The 22,535-nt window shown below is 39.2% G+C and overlaps 1 protein-coding gene and 1 long non-coding RNA gene across 52 annotated transcripts in view; both read left to right on the top strand.

The window, feature by feature from the left end:
- The window catches only part of LOC111586477 (ankyrin-3-like), a 230,685-nt gene extending 215,505 nt beyond the window's left edge, over nt 1–15,180 (top strand). For 43 of the 50 annotated variants that reach the window (XM_055004246.1, XM_055004249.1, XM_055004243.1 and 40 more), the window contains 7 exons: nt 5,502–6,108; nt 6,276–6,441; nt 7,484–7,567; nt 10,406–10,489; nt 10,630–10,875; nt 12,403–12,474; nt 13,895–15,180. In XM_055004246.1, coding sequence (XP_054860221.1) covers nt 5,502–6,108; nt 6,276–6,441; nt 7,484–7,567; nt 10,406–10,489; nt 10,630–10,875; nt 12,403–12,450 — 1,235 coding nt within the window. In that variant the 3' untranslated portion in view covers nt 12,451–12,474; nt 13,895–15,180. Of the gene's footprint in view, nt 1–2,177; nt 6,109–6,275; nt 6,442–7,483; nt 7,568–10,405; nt 10,490–10,629; nt 10,882–12,402; nt 12,475–13,894 lie in introns of those variants that run through there. The other 7 variants (XM_055004271.1, XM_055004270.1, XM_055004274.1 and 4 more) reach the window with 5 other exon arrangements.
- A 1,788-nt stretch (nt 15,181–16,968) lies between these two features.
- LOC129347360 (uncharacterized) lies at nt 16,969–19,237 on the top strand. 2 transcript variants are annotated; one of them, XR_008599426.1, is made up of 3 exons: nt 16,969–17,578; nt 17,712–17,860; nt 18,735–19,237. It is a non-coding gene; the product is annotated as an uncharacterized LOC129347360 (long non-coding RNA). The 2 variants fall into 2 exon arrangements; XR_008599425.1 differs by having other exon boundaries at nt 16,969–17,860.
- The last annotated feature ends 3,298 nt before the right edge of the window (nt 19,238–22,535 follow it).

Below are 22,535 nucleotides of genomic sequence, written 5' to 3'. Positions count from 1 at the left end.
GCTGCTTCTGAGTGACTAACTTTTACAGCAAATTCCCTTTTTGGCAGCACTAAGCAACACTAACCGGCTAATTTCTCACCTGCGGCTACCTTTTGCAAACTTCAACAGCTTCTGGATCAAATCCTAGCTTCTGCCGCTGACTAGAATAAAAATACAGCAGCTTGTTAGGACTGACAGCTGAACTCATGTAGGCACTAACGGGCTTTAGCTCCTTTGATGAGAGTTACTGATGTTTCCTGCTCCAGCTGGATGATGCTAACAGATATCTGCCCCTCTAAGGATGATCTTATCCACTGCATGGAGACAAAGGATGTGACTAGGATGGTTCATCAATTATTTGCTGTAAATAATTTAGCAAATGTATGTCTGAAAATGTGTTGTAGATCAACAGTAGTACCTGGGTGTGCCACCAGATGGAGATATTTGCTGTTGAAAGCTGTAGCGACCAGAAGAGGCGTCACTCAGATTACAGTTTTCATGTTGGCAGTTAGAGAGCATTGTGGGAGTTTAGCTACTAAAGGGGCACCATGACAAACTCTTCTGTGATGCTTAACGCCTACCGGCCAGCATTTCCTTTTGTTGGTCAACTGTGGCATAGTGGCTGGTAACCTAACACCATTAGAGCAGGCAGGAGACCATATTTAAAGCAGTTATTGATTGATTGATTACTGATTGTTAAATTTGCAGATTATCGGTTGACAACTTCGTTTCCCAATGGAGACAAACAACCAGACGTATGTGATCCGAACCAACCAAATAATCCTCCACCTCAGGTTTTGTCCACGTGTACTGAGGTAGCCAGTATAGCGCCAATGCTAACCTTGCTAACAAGACTTTAAACATGTTTACACAGTTACTTTTACACTATATCGAAGACCAGACAGCTCTTGACAACACGGACACATAGTTGTTGTGATTATACTACTTTTGTTGTCCACTTGGAAGACTCAGCTACAGACATACGTGGTAGGTTGTATCTATGTGGTACACATCGTAAACTACTGCAGAGTCTACTATTGCTCTTATGACATAGCTGCCAAATGGGCAGAAATTTTGGGCTGGGCTTGGACTTCTGTGGAAGATGCCACAAAAGTTATGACACACGGACCCTTGTAAACTTGCAGATGCAGGAAACATAAAGGCCAATTTATGGTTTCCGCATGACTTATGTGAAAACTGGTCAGCAGACGTGGTTCTTTCTATACTATCAAACACAGGAAAAACACTGGAGGCTTCTGGGGATGTTTCTGAAATCCAGTGTCTGTAGCACCATGTATGTGTGTCAGTGACAGTTGGTCGGACAGAGCACAGGATAACTGGAGATTTAAGAACTTCCCACTGTGGTTGGGCACAAGTGGCCATTTTTAAAGGTGTGGATGACATCTATATAACAAGAATTAGTTTTAAGCACAATTTGTTCAACTAGGTGGAGGTTTGTTAGGTGCATCCTTCCGTGCATGGAAAGCATGAAGTGTCCTTTATATTTCAGACGTAATACTCCTTGCTTAATGTGGTATTGTTGATAGACTATTGGAACTGGTAATACCTTTTTCAGGTTTCCCATTGCCAACATGGCTTCAAAGCCAGGGCTATTTTGCTAAATGTTGGTTTGACATGCTGTCAATAGTGTTTCGTCCATGACTTCGTTTTTTTTGTTTGTTTGTTTTTTGTTTTTTAGAAGTCTGTCTGCATGTGGACTAGACCCTGAAGTCTTGACAAAAAATGTTAAGGTTGAGGTTTTATTTTTTGGTTTGGCAAACGTAGACCTGGTGAACTTCCCCTTTCTCTGCTGTAGAGCTTTACTTTGGGTAACATTAGAGACTGTTTCCATGCAGTGGATGGGACCAATGGGCGTCCAACATATTGGTGACACATCGTATAATGTCCCATTGGTCAGGAGTTTCTCTCATCTCTGCAAACTTTCTTCGACTGCAGTTATTTTGACCATCTAAACTATTCAGAAAGATGCTTCTGCTTTTTGAGTAGGAGGTCTTTTCTTGCTTATCGGCTGAGATAAGCAAACCTTCTGATGCTTCTGCAGCTTCGTAGCCTTCATCAGTCACATTCATTGTCTGTGTATTAATCTGTTTCATGCTGTTTTGTGTCTTCCATCTGATTCCTGTCTAACGGTTCTCTTGTTGTTTTGTCTTTTGTGAATTGTGGTTTCACTGCGACAGCTTCAAAGCTTCTTAGAAGTCCCATGTTCCCCCTGTGTCCCCGAACGTCTCGTCCCTCCCCTCTATGTCTCACCTCTCCTTCCTCGTCTGTCTTCGTCTTCCCGTCTCCCCCATCCTCACCTCCTGTTTACCTCCTTCCTGTCGCCCCCGTCCTGCCTCACCTCTCCACCTTACCTTACTCCCCTCCTCTACCATCCTCACCCCGAAGTCCATTTCGATGCTTCTCCTTCTTCACGCCTCCTCCTCTTCCTCCCTCTGCACTCAGCCTCCCCTTGTCTCCTTTGTGTTTTCCATTTCCCCCGGTTGTCCTTCACCCACCTCCTCACCCCTCCGACTCCCTCTCCTTACCTGGTCCATCCTCACCCTCATTATCTTCCGTTTACCTCCCCCTTTCTCCTCCTTTCGTATGTGCCTCATCCCCATCACCACCTCTTTCATCCTCCCTTCTTACTCCTCTACCTCCATCCTCCCCATCGCCTCCCCCAGATCCTCCCATTTCCTCCCCTCCTCCGTCTCCCCTCCCTCCCGGTATCCCTCCTTACTTCAGGCGGGATCGATCTGTTCCCGAGCTTTACATTTAGATGCCTTCTGTGTTCAAATCAACACAACTAAACTACCTGAATTCTACTCCAGCTTTAGCTCATTAATAACTAAAATAACAGCGACTCCCCTCCTCATTAATTCCACTAATGCTGCAGTCAGATGAGCTGAGGTTGGGTCTGAAATTTAGTGTTTTTACAGAAGATCTGTCTGACTTAAGTGCCACTTTTTGCAGATGAGATTAGTGTGACTGAATGTTCCTGTAAATCTCATATAATCAGTCTATGTCAAGTTTTTAGCTCACATTTTATATTCTGTCTTTGGGACTTTTACTCTGTTTCCATCCTTTTTTTGATCTGATTGTGTCTACTGTGTACGGAGGCGCTGGTTCAGAAGTCACACTCAAGTGTTTAAAACATGTAAAAGGAAAATCATTAACCCTCTGAACCTAAAGCAGTTTCTGGGTGGGGGTTTTTTTGTTTATTTTTATTTATTTTTTTGCTACTGTCACACTTTTTTCAGTGCAATATAAAGCCCTGCACCTTTATGGAAACAGAACAACAAAGTAGAGAAAACTCAAAAAGGTCTTCTGTGCAGTAAAGCCAGTTATGATGCTATAAATCACAAAAAGTTGGGTTTTTGTGATAATAATAATATTTTTTAAATATCCACAGGTGTCACCAATAATGGAAAAAAAATTAGCAGCACAGAATATTTAGTTTTTTGCACGATCTGGTGACTGAAATTGGAATATTCATGGCAAATATTGAAACATGTAGAATAAAGTTATTTCGATGAAAAATCGTGATTTTAAGCTTAGATTTGATCAACTTCCCAATGCTTTTCAAATTATGGGTACGATAATTGGTGTCATTTTGGTATTTTTTATTGATAACGCCTTTTGACATCACCAGCAGGATTTAGGGTTCAGAGGGTTAAAGAAGTGTTGATTTTTTTTATACCACTTGGATGCAGCAGAACAAGATGTAAACACAAAAGAACTGACATGCTTTTATCATTTACGCATCTTTTAAATATACGCTACCGTTCAAAAGTTTAGGGTCACTTAAAAATGCTCTTATTTTTGAAAGAAAAGCAGTTCTTTTCAATGAAGATAACATTAAATGAATGATAAATCCAGTCTAGACATTGATAATGTGGTAAATGATATTTCTAGCTGGAAACAGCTGATTTTTAATGGAATATCTCCATAGGGGTACAGAGGAACATTTCCAGCAACCATCACTCCTGTGTTCTAATGCTACATTGTGTTAGCTAATGGTGTTGAAAGACTAACTGATGATTAGAAAACCCTTGTGCAGTTATGTTCGCACATGAACAAAAGTGTGAATTTTCATGGAAAACGTGGAATTGTCTGGATGACCCCAAACTTTTGAGATCAGGAGTTGTTTCTGACTTCCTGGTGAATGAAAGTCTAATATCTTCTCACCTTTTAGCTCTTATTTGCTCTCCTGAGGGAAATATTTGACTTTAGAACTGCTAAATTCATCAGTAGGTTCAACCAGTAAGTCACTAACCCTATCAGTCTATTGTTTGGTACTAGTCTGGTACGGCACAGTGGCTGTATAGGTTTATTACTTTAATTTTTATGAATGGATCCTCCAACAACTTGCTGACAACTTGTACTATTTCTGAACCATGCCGCATTAATTTTATTGATCAACCATGTTTTATTTTCCCCTAAATCTTTGTAATTATTTTCCATGCTTGGTCTTTTAAACAGCCTGCAGCTCAGCCGAATCTTTTTTGTGATGTGACTGTTGGTTGCAGCTGAATCAGTCACTTCTAGATGTGCAAAGGAACATAGTTAAAAATAGCTAATGCTTAATTTCTTATTTTTTATATGAGACATGTAGAATCAAGTGATTTGGATGAAATACGACTATTTTTAGCTTAGATTTGGTGCGTTGTTTTTACAAAAGAACTGCAGGTCAGCCGAATATCTTCCGGGTTTTTGTAGTGTGACTATTTTCACAGCCGTCGGTCATGATTTCTCAGTTGTGTAGAGGAACGAAGAATTTTTTTTTAGGTTTTTAGGGGATGTAGTTAATGTAAACCATTAATTTTTTGCCAAATTTTTTTAAACAAGACGTAAAATAAAGTGATTTTGATTAAATATGAGAATTTTAGCTTAGATTTGGTGAATTGTCCCAATTAAACAGTTTGTCTCAAGTCAGTCTGAAAGGGGAAAATCTGAGTTTTTTTTCTGTTTCATAGTTTCTTGCTTGGATAAATAAATGGTGTATTTTTTGTGATTTTTTTGCCTTTCAAATCTGCCACTTGCCTTTTGGGTTTCTAAAGGTTAAACCCTGTAAAGTTAGCAACTAGCAGATGAACATGTGGGTGTATTTAGTAGCTAAAGAGCTAAATAGTTTATTCAGGAGTTAGTAGAAAGTAAAATGGAACTAAAAGGAGAGAACTCACATTCATCAGGTGAAACAAACTCAGCTCCAAATGAATCCTGATGTTGACTTGTTACTAAAAGATGTGCAAATGGAAGCTGTTGGCTAAAAAGTTCATTATAACTTTATAAAGTGTTGCGTTTACAGCCTGTTCTGCTTCCTACACAGAAAAAACGTTATCAAAGACATGTTTGCGTTACTTTACGTTGTGACTTTTGAACAAATGCAACCCTTAAATGTCTCAAGTGTTTCTCATTTCACCACCTCCACCACTCTACCTTCTCCTTCCTGCCCTCTTTTATCTCTTCCTCCCTCTTCCGTCCTCTGACCCTCTAATCCTTTACTCCTGCCATCCATGCAGAATACCACAATATAGATCTGGAGCTGCAGACCCCCTCAGACCTCAACTACGTGCCCCCGACCCCGCTGCGCTCCGACGACTTCTTTAGCGAGGGCGACGCTAGCGTAGAGTCCCCTAGCAAGTCCGCCCTAACTAGACCTAGCGACCTCTCCCTCACTCAGACCACCAGTACCTCCAGCAGCGACCCCCTCACTGTGGCCCCGGGGCCCGGATCCAAAGCCCAGGAGCCGCCCCTGGTTGGCCCTGAAGAAACGGGGATGTCTGTGGAAAATAAAACCGGTCCAGATAACGACCGGAGGGCAGTGGAGCAGTCAGGGAAGGCGACGAAGCGAGAAGCAGAAGTCATCGTGGAGGTTGCCTCGGACACCGGACTCGGGAACGGAAAGGAGGAAGAGGAGGAGGAGGAGATGACCCAGGAGAGGCTGCAGAGTCTGCTGGAGGATATAAAGCTGGAGGGAGGCGTGGAGGAAGAGGAGATGACAGAGGAGAGGGTGAACGCCATCCTCGAACAAGTACGGCAAGCAGAAAAAGACGTGTGTTCAGTTCCAGGATGGAGGAGCGAGGAGTCGGCAGCCCCCGGACAAAGTGCCAACACCGAGGAGGGCAGGTGGGGCTTCATCTTATTCCATACATATTTACATTTAACATCAATCCACAGGTCGTATGATGACACCTGGTCACCTACCTTGGTCAGCTTAGGTCGTTTTTCAGAGTGTTCTGTTAATAAATTTGATTTAATCTGATAAATATCCATAATTTATTTGGCTCCCTCAGTCCCGACAGCCTGGTGGATTCTCTGGAACAGCCGCCGGCTCAGAACGGAGGTCACGCCGAGGCGTCCGGAGACGGGAAGAAGAAGGAATCTCAGGAGGACAGCAGCACAGCGGGACCAAGCAAAGGACGGGAAGACGGAGGGGACCGGTCCCAGCACAAAGTCCAGGTGAGAACCGATCCAAACCAACGTGTTAGTCGACAGTTCACGCACAAATACCAACACACCTCATGGTTTCTTTTCAGCTGTATTTTATCTTAACTTAAAGCTTCAAAGATGCTCATTAGCAAACTCTAGAGGATTAATTCTAGCTTTAGTGGGATTGAGTTATACTGGAGTTTTCATTTAAATTTAACCCTCTGAACCCCGAAACCTTCTGGTGGGTTTGAAAATCATGTTACTGTTTTAAAGAAATGTCAAAATTACACCGAAAACATAAAGAATCATCAGATTTTCAACTTTCAAACAGTGCTTGAACTAGTCATATGATATGTGGTTTCATCGGGAGAAATAAGCTTTGAAAAATTGCCAAAAATACACTGTTTACACTAACTGAATTCGGTGAAAAACAATAAATTGCTCCTCAGTGCAACCAAGAAACCATGATTGACTCAGTTACAACCAACAGATGATTATTTCCATACTTGTTTCCTGAGTGTTTACTCAGGAAACAAGTATGGAAACAAAAAATGGAAAATAAAACGTAATTGAGCAAAAAATAAATAAATGCAGCACGGCTCAAAAACAGTAAACATAGCAGGAAGTAGTTGGAAGATACATTCAGCATGGTGAAACTTCAGAGTAGTGTTAAAAATGACTAGTTTGTAAAGGCTGTAGAAGTACAAAAAAGCTGTAAAATATCTACAGTTTGAAGAGTCACCATTATTTCCAATGCTGGTAACACCTGCTGACACTTTAAAGATGTTTTCCATGTTGGTTCCAGTTATTTTTAATCTTTGTAAAACGAATAATTGAAGAAAGCCAACTTTTGTTTTATAATGTCATGATTCCTTGAACTTTGTGAGCACTAAACACATTTGAGAGTCTCCATAGAGGTTAAGGACCTTATATTAAAGTAAAAAATTAGCCCAGAGTGAGGAAAACTAACAAATCAAAAACCTGCTCGGGGTTTAGAGGGTGAACCATTAAAACTACAGCAGGAACTCTTAAACTGACGACACGTCTGGGTGATTAATGCTGCCTCCATCAGGGGAGACTTAGAGCCGGAGAGTCGGACTCTGAAGAAGAAACCACCGTCACCACCAGAGTTTACCGCAGACGGGTCATTCTGAAGGTGTGTGGAGCAGCTGGAGGCGGCGCTGTAGCTAAAGATCTGTGAATCTTCGTAAAGATTCAGGCAGAAAGAGGATTTATCTGCTGCTGAGTGTGCTGAGCATGGCAGTAGTAGTAGCAGACGGCTTTGTCTGTGCAGCGTTAGTGTTTGTAAAAACAAGAAAATGTAGCAGAAAGGAGAGTTATGGTGCAAACCTTAGATTTGCACATGAAAAACCTGAGCGGGGAAGTTCAAAAAGTGATGATTTTGCAAAGATTTTCTGATTTGCTGAGGTGGAAAAGTTTCTAAATCACAACTACACGAGTCATCTGACCTGCAGGACTCTAGTGGGTGGAAATTTGTACTAATCTTTTGCCTATTTTATGGATTTGTACTCAAAAAATACACTACACTTGTCAGGAAACTGAAGTATAACTGCCTAGGAGTGTTTGTTCGGCATTACTAAAGCCTGAAGCTCGACTCACTGCTGCTGGTGTGAGCTGCTTCACTTCCTGCTGTTTGGTTTGCCTGGTTTGACTTTTTGATTTGGTTTTTCTGTGTGTTTGACCACCAGATGTAGTCAGTTCAGTTTGTGACAGGAACTCACGGCAGACGTACAGCTGGCGGCACAAAAATATCGGTTCATTTCACAGATAGAGGGGGTCCTCCGCTCATGTCGGAACTTCAGCGAAAATGTAAACAAAGCCGTTCCGTGCGTCAAGATATCGATCAGTTCTCCATAAAAGTCATGAATACCAACGACTTTCATGCATGTCTGAGTCATTTTACAAATAGAGAACAGAATATGTTGCACTGTTTATACAACTTTACATCTAATTTCACTTCCATGGAGACGGCTTTCCTTTTCTTCAAAGCATCAGAAGAGTCTGACTTACGCTGGGAGCCATAATGAAGGCAAAAAGTTGGTGAATGTAGCACAATCCAAGTTGGTGTACAACCAGAGAATGGAAACAAAGACGTCTTATAGCGCCTCATGACGACGTATTCATCCGCTCTGCTCATCAACTAGTTCCACGCAATGACAAAACGCCATATGTCGAGGACGCCGTAAACCGAGGACCTCCTGTATATTTATAAATATCCTTAATTTATGCTGTAAAAATGTCAGGTAAATCAGATGTTTGAGCAGAAAATTCCACCTTATAATTGGAAAAGACCAAAAAAATGTGCAAATATTTACATTTGAAAAATTGCAACTAAAGAATTCTGGCATTTTCCTCCAAAACAGAAAGATTAATTAAAACTTAACTGATTATTGATGCGTTTGTGTGTCTAGTCTTGTTGAATGAGCTTCATTCTTCTTGTGCATGAAGGATTTTTGGTTTGAAAATGGACTTTAATCTAGTTTGCAGCTAAACTTTTCCATTTTTCTCTTTTTTTGACACTGATTGATGTATTATTTCACATCTGTAGCTTCTACCTTTTGTTTCTTCGTCTCTGCTGCTGCAGGTTTGTGGTTTGAAGTTTTGAACGCAGCCTGTGAAATAAATCAGCATCAGCCGGGTTTCCAAACTGTTAAGGTAGACTCACAAACAAACATTTCAGGCTTCAGTTGGCGTTTCTTTGAATTGGGGAGATGCCATGTGCTGCAGGACTGAACTGTTGCTTCATTTTGTTTGCGGTGGAGAAATGAGAAAAGTTCAGATAACCGATATTTTGCACAGATATACTGTACATTTGCAGTAAAACTGAAAATTTTGGTCTCGAAATTATCAGAATAACAGGAACTAAAAACTTAAAAATGAATAGAAATAACATTATTTATATAATAAACTATAATAATTATATAATAGATTAAAAAATGTTTATGTATGTTTCAAAAAGTTTAATTAAAAGAGAACTTTTCAACATTTATATAGACAGGAAAGAGATTTTGTTGACTTATTTCATCTTAAATTAGCCAAAAAATACAATAATTGGCAAAATTGACGGGTCAACTGTGGGTCAAAATTGATCCGGTTTAAAGTTTGAAAATGTGGAAAAAAAAAAATTTTCACAGTGAAACTTTTGATGTCCACATTTTCAACATTTTTCGGAAATCTTTTAACATTTTTTGGTGGGAAAAAGAAATGTTAAAAATGTTTCTTAAGAACATTCACAAAAAAATCAACCAAAATCCAGCGAAATTTGCTGGATTTTGGTTGATTTTTATGTGAATGTTCTTAAAGACAATATCAGAAGTTTTACTGATATATATGGAATCACTTTAGATATTTTTAGGATTTTTTGGAACATTTTTACTCATTTTTTGAAAATATTTACAAGAATTTTCTTGCCACATTTGGGGAATTTTTTTTTTTAAATAAAACTTTTAAGGGAAACTTTTAAGGAATTATTGGAATTTTCTTCCTGAAAGTTTTGCAAACTTTCAGAAATTTGGGGAATTTTTTTGCTGAATTTTTGGATTTTTTTTCAGACAAGGAAACAATATTTTTTGGTGCCTGTAAATGAGGACAACAGGGAAAGGGAAGGGTAATTTTTAATTCACAGCAACCTCTTAAACATCAAAAATCAACACAACACATACATGAGTCCTGCCTTATCTTGTCAAAATGCTAAATATTGGTTGTATATATTGTTGTAAAAACTGTAGAATATTTTAGCAGCTTCTCGCCAATAGTTCTGCTTCACAAATGGAAACTGTAAAGGATGTTTTTATCGATTTGACCACTTTAGAAACACAGTTAATCCTGATTTTGAGCCTCATCGACTGTTTCAAATCATTTTTCTTGATTCTACCATCTTGTCTGTTTGGAAACGCCGCTGAATTTGCTGAATAACAACCTTCACCCTCCTCATCCTTCACTCCTTCATCTGTATTATAAACTTTTATCGCAGGGAGAGGAAGCCAGAAACATTCCTGGAGAGTCTGTGACCGAGGAGCAGTTCATAGACGAAGACGGGAATCTGGTCACCAGAAAAGTAACCGTCCTCATCCTCACCTGGTTCACCTTCATCTCACAACAAACACCTCATTTTCTTCTGGAAACATCACAAACATCCTCTTTCACACATCCAAACCCTCCTCTCCATTATTTCCTCCTCATGCTTTGCCCCTACAGGTGATCAGAAAAGTGGTTCGTCGGATTTACAACTCAGAGGACAGGAGGGAAAGCGAAGGCGAACTTTTAGCCGACGAAGCAGCGGCTGCTGCTGTTGTTACTGCTGCTGATGCTGTTGATGCTGCTGTTGGTGCAACAACAGCTGGAGCAGATGTTGCTCCTTCAGCCGGACCCTCGGGGGGTAAAAGCAAGAAGAGGGGGAAGCGATCCCGACACAAGGACGAAGCCCAGAGAGGGAAAACTGAGGTTTAACGTAGTTTAGTCTCAGCTCACTGACACCTGCATGAAGCTGTAGCTGAATGTAAACTGAATGAAATCACTCAGACTAATGTGAAAGAAGCAGTTCAAGATGGAAACTTAGAGGAAAAACACCCAGATCTCTTAACACCCAGATCTCTCTCTTAACACTTGTTCTCTCTTGAAAGCTACTGTCTAGGGCTGCAGCTACTGATTATTTTAGCGACCCAGTATTCTATCGAGTGTTATGGGGATTAACTGAGTAATTAAATTCCGCGCTTGGCGTTACAGCATCAAAAGTGGAAGTTAGCGCGCTGTGCAATAGAAATCCGTGGGGTTTCATACATATATAGTATACAGGGTGGGCCACAAGTTTCCATACAGAGGAAAAATAAACATTTTATGTTAGACAACCGTTTTTATTTATATAATGTGCTCTATATGAAAACACATATTAATGCGTGTTTTCCACTGCTGATGAACTTGCATGAGCACAGTTGAAGTTCTGCTTGTAATGGCGTTGGTGATAGTTTCCTTCAGATGATTTATGTCTCGTATCTTCACCTGATACACCATGGACTGCAAGTGCCCCCAAAGATGGCGTCAAACGCATCTTCTAGGGTATCTGAATCATAAAAATATACATTATACATTTTCCTATGTATGGAAACTTATGGCCCACCCTGTAGTACAGCGGTATTGTACATATATAGTATTCTACTTATATAGTAGAGTACAAAGACAGTCTGACTACAGTTAACTGTCTTCATAGTTCAGCATTATAGGTCTGTACAGGAGGAAGTCTGGGTCCGGACCACTTTGTGACCTGGAGTCTAGGATGTAGTGGATGAAATGAAGCCTTCAGAGAATTTTGCCTTGAAGGATTTTAGTTGTCGAATAAGTCGAGGACTCATTTCAGCACGACTACTGTCCAATCTGGACCAAATAAGGCCGATTAATTCAGATTCAAAGCCCCTTTTATTCTACTAAAACTGTATCCAAGCATCCAAGGTTTGTTTTGTTTTGTTTTGTTTCATGCAAAAATTCATAGAAATACAGCAAAAGACTGTAAAAAAGTTGCTGTGGTTGTTATATTGATAAACCAAAGCACAAAGGTACAGATAGAGTGAATAAATCAGACCATTCACGTGACCTGAACTCTGATTTCAGCGCTATTCTGAGCTGCTTGTGTTGGAAAATGTGTGTTTTGCTGTGTGCTGTGGATGTAATTGTGGCTGAAGTCACTGTTTTTGTAGTTTGCTCATTGATTGAGCTTCAGATCTACTAACATTAAATATTCCACTGATATAGAAAAATCTCTGTTGAGCATGTGTGATTATGTTTGCAGTCATTTTAACACCTTTTTTCTCTCCTTAATTCAACTTTCTTGCAGCATGTCGCCTGATGTAGCTGATCTGAGCTTCTTTAACTCACGGTTCACGTTTAGCCTGAACGTTGCTCTAACTTTGTGTTTTCTTTCTTTCTCTTTTTTAAATCACCTTTTTCTTTATGATCCTGGCTGCTTCGTCTGCTCAGCCTGGAGACGCTGCCAACAAGAAACAGGGCAAGAAGAGTCAGTCATAACAGTGGAGCTCTCAAATACACCTGGTAAGAAGCTAATGACATTCACTCTTGGACACTACCAGTCAAAAGTTTTAGAACACCCCAATTTTTCAAGTTTTTTTTATTGAAATTCAGCTAGTTTAAGTCCAATGAATAGCTTGAAATGGTCCAAAGGTAAGTGGTGAACTGCCAGAGGTTAAAAAAAAGGTAAGGTTAACCAAAAATTAAAAATAATGTAGATTTCAGAATTATACAAAAAGGCATTTTTCAGAGAAGAGAAATGTGTTAACAACTTAAAGCTGTTCTGCAGCAACGGAGGTTGATCAAGCCTTGAAAGTTGGAGCTACTAAATCCTACAGATGTCCAACTTTTCTAGATTCCTTCCAAGCCCCTCTGTCTGCATAAAGTAGTGCTGGAACCAAAAAATGGAGATTAAAAGGCAATCTCTAAAAACCACATTCTCCTTTAAAATCACCAGAATTACACCATTTTTTAGAGCTACAAACTGCAAAAACAGAAAAACTATGCAGTAACTGAGTGGAGACTAGAGGCTCCTCTGTGGTTATAAAGCAAAAAAATGAAAGTCCTGTTAAAAAAAATTGTGAAATTGGTGGAGTATTGTAACATTTAAAAACTGTAAAAAGCTGAAAATAACTGCATATATTTGGTAAATAACTAGGTTTTTGTTGGATTTAAATACACTAAAATAAGTGATTGATTTTTTTTACGTCAACATCTCAAGCAAGCATAAGTTATGGCAACTGGACTAACCTCGTGTGAGTCGAAAACGTTTCACCTCTCATCCAAGAGGCAGAACTGAAGAAGCCTCTTGGATGAGAGGTGAAACGTTTTCGACTCACACGAGGTTAGTCCAGTTGCCATAACTTATGCTTGCTTGAGACTTATCATGACCTGGATGACTGAGAACATCCACAGATTTACGTCAACATGTAAATTAATACTTTATTATTTTACTCAATAAGAAAAACTACAAATACTGCTACTACTAAAACTACTACAAATACAACTACCACAAATACTACAACTACTGCTACTACATTTTGGTTTCTAAAGTGATTTTTTTTTTACTTCATTTGTTTATTTGTTCTATGCTTTCATTTCAGAGAACAATGACACGTTAGCATACAGAATTTACAATTAAAAAAATGGAAAAACTGGGGCGTTCTAAAAATTTTGACCGGTAGTATACATCCAGAAAGTCAATCATTAATAATTTACAAATCCAAAATGAAATCACAGAACAGTCCACAGTGTTGCTACATGTTGGACGAGATCAACCACGCAGTAAAACTGTCTAAAACTGGTTGAAAAAGTGTTTGGAACTAGATTGATTTTCACATTTTTGCAGGAAAAAGTTCATTAGTAACTGCATACTGCACACCTCTATGCTATGAGTCCATCTGATCGTCAGATTTAAACATAATTTCGTGATTTTTCCCTCCAGGTCCACCTGCGTCCAGCATCCACTCTGGGAGGAACATCAGAGGAACACGTCAATCAGCCGAGTCGCGTCTGAAGCTTTCACTTTAACAAACGCATGGTTTTCAGCAAGACAACGTTTACTTTTATTTGATTTCGCATGAGCATGTCACCAAACTCACTCACCGTTGGGGAACGCCGCTGGGAGGACTCGCATGGACGTGAGCCGGATGTTTTCCAAAGACGGCACAAAACGAGGAGAAAAAAAACCGAACCGCTGACGGATCGACTTCACTCTCAGACACTCGCCTTATATCGTCTATTTTTCCTCCTGGACCCTCAGTATCGGGGTTGTACCACGTGGTTCTTTTTTTAAAAAAGAGAAACAAATGAAATATAATAGTAAATGGGTGATTTTTTTCCTTGTATATAAATGACACTGTATAAAAATCTTTAAAAACAACAGAAACCAGTAGCTTCACGGATTGTTTCTGCACTGATTGATGAAGCTTTGCCGAGAGGTCGACACTGTTTGAGAAGCCTTGACTTTGACTTGCTCTTCCTAAGCCAATATATTAATTAAAAAAAAAAACAGCCAAATGAGAAGCGAATGGAGAAAATGAAAAACACTGCTTGGTTTGTTTCTTTAACAGCTCGGGGCGTTCTGCAGACTGCATGTGGCGTCACTTTCCTTTAACGCTTTCTGTTTCTCCTCCTAACTCAGAGCACTGTAATAAACTCGAGGGTTTGCTTCTGTCCGAGCGGCACTCATCATGACGTTTTTAGTTGAACGGAAACACTCCGAATGTTTCGTTAGCTCAAAGCGCTAGCAGCCCTCTGTGTGTGTGTGTGTGTGTGTGTGTGTGTGTGTGTGTGTGTGTGTGTGTGTGTGCGTGCGTGCGTGCGTGCGTGCGTGCGTGTGCGATTAGCATCCAATAAATCCCGTCTATCTGTAAACCCATCTAGAAGTTTAGGCTTTTAGTTCGACTGTGGTTTTCAAATAAAATAAAAACCAGGGGGACTGTTTTTATTTACACCAGAACAGAGAATCTCATTTTGAAGCTCCGTTAAAAACTTCTTTGTACCGACGAGACTCCGATCTCGATTTTACACATCAAAAATGTGATTTTCTGTTCCCGTGTATTTCTTATTTCTTGTCTTTTTTTTTTGTTGTTCTTTTCATACGAATCCACCCAGAATATCCATTGTCGATGATAAATCTGGTACCGACATGTATGACCAACCAACATAGCCTACACTGGATGATCCAAGTAATTATTTAAGCAGAAAATAAACTGTGTTGAAACTCAACGAGTCCGTCTGGTTTCTCCCAATGCAGAAGGCAAATGATGTTTTATAAGTTTGAGACACAAAACAAGAAAAAACAAACAAAATAACAATGAACCAAAGCAAATCAACAAGAACCGGAAACAAGAAAAATGAGATACAATACAAGAAAAAAATAGACACAAAACAACAAAAAACAGAAAACAATGATCATATAATAATCATAATGGTCCGTGTATATTTTGGCAATTGGATTTTCCGTTCCGAAACATTTATTGAAAAACAAAAAACGAGTGGTTATTTGATTTTCGTTTTAAAATATAAAAATTCAAATTGAAATACAAGGCGTTTTTCCTTTTCATGATCAAAAAGGAATATACGAAATTTTAAAAATGCTTTGATTTTCATTTTATATTTAGAATAACAAAAAAATAAAATCAGTAAGAGACAGAAACGAAAAAAGGTCCGTTTTTTTATTTTCTGAGACCGGAAGTGGTCATCAGCAAGTGTGGAGCCAAACAGAGTACGGTGCATAGACTGGATATAATTTATTTTTTTTTTGTTAGTTTTCATCGTCAAAATGAGAGATCAGGTGGTCGATCTTAAAATAAATCAATATTGATTTTTTATAGAGCGTTAAAGTTTTGCGAAGCCAGGGGGCGGGACTACTTGATTGACAGTCTGGTCTGGAATGATTGACAGGTCCTATGGAGGAGGCAGCAGAGACTCTGCTCTGTTTGGATTAATTCTGATATAATAACTGTTGGTTTATTGATCGGTGCAGCAGCAGAACATTTTCCACAGATAGTTTTCCTGCCCGTTGGCTTGTTTTAACCAGTTTTCTGCCTTCAGCTGATTCTACCAGCAGACACTGAAAGGACTCTGATTGTTCGGTAAGTTAATGTTTATTTTCGTATCGGTGCCGCTTTTAATGCACTTTATATGCAGCTTTAGTGTCAGATATAATGTGTGCCATGCACTCCAGATGTTGGTGGAGTTTATTCCTGTGTGTGTTGACCAGAGAAGAAAGTTAGCATAGTAAATATTAGCTTTAATGTTAGCGATGCTAACCGAGCTAGCTGCTCAGTCTTAGCCTGATTAAAGCTAACGTAGCATTAAGCTAAAGTAGCATTAAGCTAACGATGTTTGTGTTGAGTTTCATGTAAACAGCTGAAGTGTGTTGTGTTACTGTAATGTAGTACATTTAGTTAATAAAACTGTCAGTGGAGACGCTGGTTCACATTAATGTAACGTTTAGAAAACATAAATGTGATTAAAACAGTGAGGTTAAGGTTCTGTGTTGTCAGTAGTCCTGAATATCTGCTGAGTCTCTGAAGTTAAACTGGAGAAAACAGTAAATCTACCCTCGAATCGTTTACGTTGTTTAATGACTGATTTACATGTTGTAGTACTTATTCCTGCAGTGCAGATTAGAAAAATAACCTCCCAGAATATGTCCAAAGTAATGATGAACACCACAGTTATTACATTTAAATTACAGCACAGATAAGCTGGATAATAAAATCCTCTCCTCTAAAGCTAAAGTGACTGCAGGCCTTTCTGTCTTTCAGTGCTTATATAAAACTATATGAAATAGGAAATCTTTCCAGGGATACTTTAAAATGAACCTCTGCTGTTGATGCTGATACTGTGATGTCTGTCTTCAGCTCAGGTGTCTCATATTCACTGTGAGGATCTTCTGGGTGAAGCCAACAGAAGGAAAACCTCATCTGGTTGTGAAGAAGGAGACTGAATGGACATCATCCTCAGTGAACCACTTCCTGTTTAACTTTCACTTTCAGAAGGTCAGAAGCAGTTTATTATTCTCTGTTCTTAGTATTCACAGGTTCCATTTATCACCTTTAACTTCATCTCTGTGGTTGGAGCACAAATACAATCTAAAAAGTCCATGTTATTTATAGCAAATATGCAGCATTAAAACATCAACACATTCAGGTCAGGAGCTTCATTATTTCCTTTATTGCACATTTAAAAACTACATTATTTAACAATTGTGAACTGTAAAGATGTGTAAACACATGTAATAAATGGATGAAATTTATAAAGTGTTGCTGACAGTGAAATGTAAAAACTGAACAGTAACAAGACAAACTATATTCTGAAGAGAGGAGCTGAATCTGCAGCATTATTGTTATTACTGGAAGGATGAGGAGGACATCAGTGGTGCTCTTCCTCACAGTGATGAAGGAGAAAAGACTCTTCAGACAACCACAGCTGGATGTTCATGTTCTCTGGAGCTCTCAGTCCGTCAGACCAATGGATCCACATCACATTCTTCACATTTATAGTCCACTTTTAAAAGTTCAGCAGACAGGTGCTCTGCTTTGGAGTGTGACGATGTCGTCGGTGATGTGGAGAATGAAGTTTCCGTTTCACCCACAGCATGCTTTAGGACAGCCAGGTTGGACTTGATGTTTGAAATACTGACTGACAGCTCAGATTTAACTGTCTGTAGTTCCGTTTTGATGGATGTTAAATTTTCACTCAAAGCCCCCAGGAGCTGGGTCTTTAAAATAAGCTCCGTCTCGTTACAGAGTGAAAGTAGCAGTTCCTCCTGAAGGTCAGAGATTGCAGCATCTGAGGGCCTCTTCAAAAGAAGACATAGTTGATGAAGGCGTTCTGGAGCAGGACCAGAAAGACCACGACCAAGCAGCCTTGAGATCTTAGGCAGCGTCTCCCTCAGGTGGGTGTCAACGGTGTTCATGGTCAGGTCTGTGGAAATCCTGTCAAAAAACAAAACAGAAAAAAATCTAGATTATAAATCAACATGTAACCAAAGCACTGTGTGTATAACGCCATAGTATAGGATGTAGTTCAGAAAATGTCAAAGTACAGTATACTTTTCAAGAATAACATAGTATGGCATGTAGTTCATAGTACAGCATGTCGGCAAAAAAAACCCCCATAGATTATTATGTGGTTCAAAAAATGTCATAGTGCAGTATATTGTCAAAATAGTATGTAATTCGAGAAAACATCAGAGTATAATATGTCATCTAAAGAAATGCCATAGAATAATAATTTCATTGCACAAGTAAAAGTATAGTAACTTTTAAAACTGTTCAAATTCTTACAATGTTGCTAAAAAACAACAAACTAAAACAAAAAAACCACCATAGTAATATGTCAGTTTAAAAAGCCTTTAGTATAGCGTGTCGCCCAACAAACATCATAGTATAGCATGTCGCTCTAAAAACGTCACAGTATAGCCTTTAGTCCACAGCTGTCAGTAGGTGAGGAGAAACACAAAAACAGTCCAAACGCTGGTTTCCAGAGGGTTAGATGAGAATTTATTTGAAAGAGGAAGTTTACAACAACACAACATGTGAGGGGGTTAAAAACAAATGGGTGTTAGTAAAATAAAAATAAACAAACAGAACTAAAAGTGAACTTCATGTTGACATTGATGGGCATTCCAACCAGGAACAAAGTAAAAGATAATCAATACAAAAAAAACTCTTCCTGTTCACCTCTTAAAACCCAAAAACACACCGCAGTATCACCCTAAACTAAAACTACCAATGGGTTCCCTGTTTTCCTTTCTGAACAATTCAAAGGTCCCTCTCTATCTCCCTACACATCTACCAACCACTGGAACACATCTCCAAAGTTCTGCTGGACCAGCTCAGCTTCCCCTCAGAAGAAGTGCTGCCACCTGCCAGATGAAGGAGCCTTTTGAGAGGCAGCTGGCATCGTGATTGGACTGTACTTTGGTCTGTTCCAATCCAGCTTCAGCTCCAGAGACGGCAGGCGGGACGAGTCAACGGAGGCCGGGTGGACGAAGGCATGCAGCTGAGTACAATCCAGAAAACAACAGAGGAGGAGTGCAGCAGCCCAGAGCCAGAACAACCAGAGTAGCATCGTATGTCTCTTAGAAAACATCATAGTATAGCCTTTGGTATGAAAAAACGCCATCATATACATCGTATATTGTACAAATAACAAGTCAAAGGAAAGAGACATACATTGTAGAATTGTAGTAATTGTGGGCTGACTGATTTACTGATTATCAGTATTTTATTTTTTACTGATTTACGGTAATAAATACATTTAAAAATGGCTACTTTGGCTCTGAACCTTTATCTACCTGTGGTCGCTCTGTCTTCTGGAGTGATTTGATTGGTTATACGTCACGAATAAAACTCCTTTAACTTAACATCTGTAAACAAAACAAAAACGTATCAACAAAGTTTTCTGTTAGAGTTTGTGTTCTTCTAAGTTTAACTCCAAGATTTTAAATACTTTCATTTACTGCAAATGAATATCTACTCCAAATGTCTCACTAATAATCATTATCAGCCTTAAAAACCCACAAAACACCCCTCTATACTCGACCACACTTAGTACAGTCCGGTTCCCCCTTCTATAAATCTGCTTGGAATCTTCCACTTCCTGTTTGTCAAAGTGGCCTTCTACCTGGACAGGTTTTGTTGGAGCTCATGCAACAAACATTTTGGGTAACTGCACTTTAATATGGATGGATGACACTGAATTAGAGTCTGTTTTAATGAGACTGAGTTAAGATGTGTAGCTCTGTCATTAAATAGGAAATTATTTCTCAGAATTCACAGAGAAAAGTCTGAAATGTTTGCTAGGTTAGCGTCCCACATGTTCTTTGGCTCAGCTAAAGCTAACTCTCTCCAACTTCTGGATCTCTTGAGTTGCTTGTTGTTAAAATATCTTGCTAGAGGTGCTGAAGCTCAGAAAGTCTGAGATGTTTGTTCAAAATAAGCTCATTCTCAAGTCTTATCTGAACTGTCCTCTTTTGTTTGAACTTTCCCTAAACTTAGGAGTTAATGACAGAGCAGCACATCCAGACTCAGTCTCATTTATGTAGAGATTAAACTTCAGTGTCATTCATTGATGTTAAAGTGCAGTTTTTCAAATGTTTGTTGCACATGCTCCCGACCAAACCAGTCCAGGTGGAAGACGATGTGAAGAGAAAGCTCCAGAGGATGAATATCACACATTTACGTTGGAAATAAATGTCCTTTAATTAGACATTGTCATGCAAAAGTTGGATTTCCCTTTAATGATGTTCAAATCTTTGTTGAGTGTTTTGTTGATGTTGGTTTCTAAATGTTTTTGACACTCGGCCCCAAAGATTAAAACCTTCTACGGCTCACAAGCTGCAACAATTCACACATTATCAACTATCTTTCTGACTAAACTAAGATAAAAAGTGAAAAACTGCCTGATTCCTGCATCATGAATGTAAATCTTTTTGGTTTTTATGACAGTAAACTGAATATATTTGGGTTTGACATTTTATAAACCAAAACAAGAAATGAATTACTGGAGAAAACAATCAACAGATTAATGGACAAAGAAAATGTGTTTTCCAACATATATGGCTGAATTACTCCAACATTACAAGATACATACAATTTGAATTCAATTTTATTTATATAACGCCAATTACAGGTCAAATTGTCTCAAGACGCTTTATTTTTATATTTTTTTGTCATATTTAAAATATGACAAAGTAAGAAATTTAAACCTCTTGACTAATCCAATTTATTATTTGGTTTTTAAGAGATTAATCGACAATTAAAATAACTTTCTCCACTAAAACTAATAAACATGAGGTCAAATAGAAGGAACAGTTTTAAATACTGCAGTCCCACGACACAAGAATAAAGTTTGTCAACAAAAAGTAAATCTGCTGGTGGATTCCATTAAAGTCCTAATAAATGATAATAAAGTGTGATACTAAAGGTTTGTGGTGCTAAAAATGTCAAAGTAAAGATATGAAGTTGAACATCTGAATGGAGGTTGATAAAAGTTGACCTCCCTTCATTTCTCTGGATTTTATGGATGGTGGTTAAAGACCTGCTCTTCTAGTCATGTTCCTTCTAGTTGCTGTAAAAAGTCAGTCCATCCTGACCGACTTCAACACCTCTTCATGACAACTTGTTCTGCCTCCAACCTGGTGGAAACTCCAGAAACTCGGGAAAACCTGTGGAGACTCGAAGAACTCGTGGAGACTCGAAGAACTCGTCGGGCGGGGGAAGGTGTGGTGGGTGGTGGGGGGAGGTGGGGGAGTAGAGGGGGGAGGCCGCCACCCACCTCCCCACCTACTCTCCGCCCTGACTCCACCCAGACTCCGCCTTGGCTCCACCCATGTGGTCACTTGAGGAACTACGATGCCAAAGGGACGACGAATTTATTTCTTTTTATCTGATCTGTAGCTCAGTGAGTTAAGGATTTGCCTATGGAGCTGCAGGTCGCTGGTTCAAGACCAGACACTTCTTAAATTTTAAAATCCTGACAAAGACAAAGAAAGAAAAAGCCGTGGTGGGTCTTGAACCTGCGACCTTCCACTTGGTAGTCCATCTTCTTATCCCCTGAGCTACTCGCTCAGATACTAATTCTTCTTTTTTTTGCGCATTTATCATCTATTTTTTGTCGTTTTCGAGTTTTTTTTTAACTCGAGTCTCGACTCGACCGTTTTTCTCAGGAGGTTGGACTTCAGCCTTTGTGCTGGAGGGTGGAACCCTCAGTTCCAAGACTTTCCAAAGCCTCCACACCTCCCGAGTCCTCAGGACCTGAGCTTTCACACAGTCTGAGGGCTGAAATTTTCTAAGTCCCACAGTAGTTCTCTGTTAGATTGAACTTTCAGACAGTCCAAGGACTGATATCTTCTAAGTTCCTGAGTAGTTCTCTGTTAGTTTGAACCTTCACAGTCTGAGGACTGAAATTTAAAGTTCCTGAGTAGTTCTCTGTTAGTTTGAACCTTCAGACAGTCTGAGGACTGAAGTTTTAGAAGTTTCTCAGTACTTCTCTGTTAGTTTGAACCTTCAGACAGTCTGAGGACTGAAATCCTAAAAGTTCTTGAGTAGTTCTCTGTTAGTTTGAACCTTCAGACAGTCTGAGGACTGAAATTTTAAAAGTTTCTCAGTACTTCTCTGTTAGTTTGAACTTTCTGGTTAACAGAAGCCTTAAAACTTGTGACCATGAGTCTTGATTTCACATTTAGACCATCCATCTGAGTTCTTCTCAGACCTTCACCTGTGGGTTTTTTAGAAATCCTCAACAAACTTTGATTCTCTTCACTGAACAGTAAAGTTTGTGGAGATCAGAAGGTAACATTAGTTTGATCAATGCCTTCAACTACTAGTAGACTTTATCTGGAAAGCAGTTTTCTGAAATGAGTTCTTAGTAAATCTGTCCACAATCAAACCAAGAACATAGAAAGAGGAAACGTTTGAAGAAACAACTTGATGTTTTCATTGCAGACTAGAAAACACTTTAAGACCTTATCTGTTTTTGCTCTTTTTGATCGTTTTATTGTCTCTTCTGTTTAATTTGATCTTCTAAAGTTTAACTGGTGTCTTTTCAAATGTTTTGTCTTTAGT

This window comes from Amphiprion ocellaris, chromosome 18, assembly GCF_022539595.1.
Source record: "Amphiprion ocellaris isolate individual 3 ecotype Okinawa chromosome 18, ASM2253959v1, whole genome shotgun sequence".
Lineage (NCBI taxonomy): Eukaryota > Metazoa > Chordata > Actinopteri > Pomacentridae > Amphiprion > Amphiprion ocellaris.
Note: the sequence above shows the minus strand (reverse complement) of the source record. Positions and strands in the feature narration are given on the sequence as shown.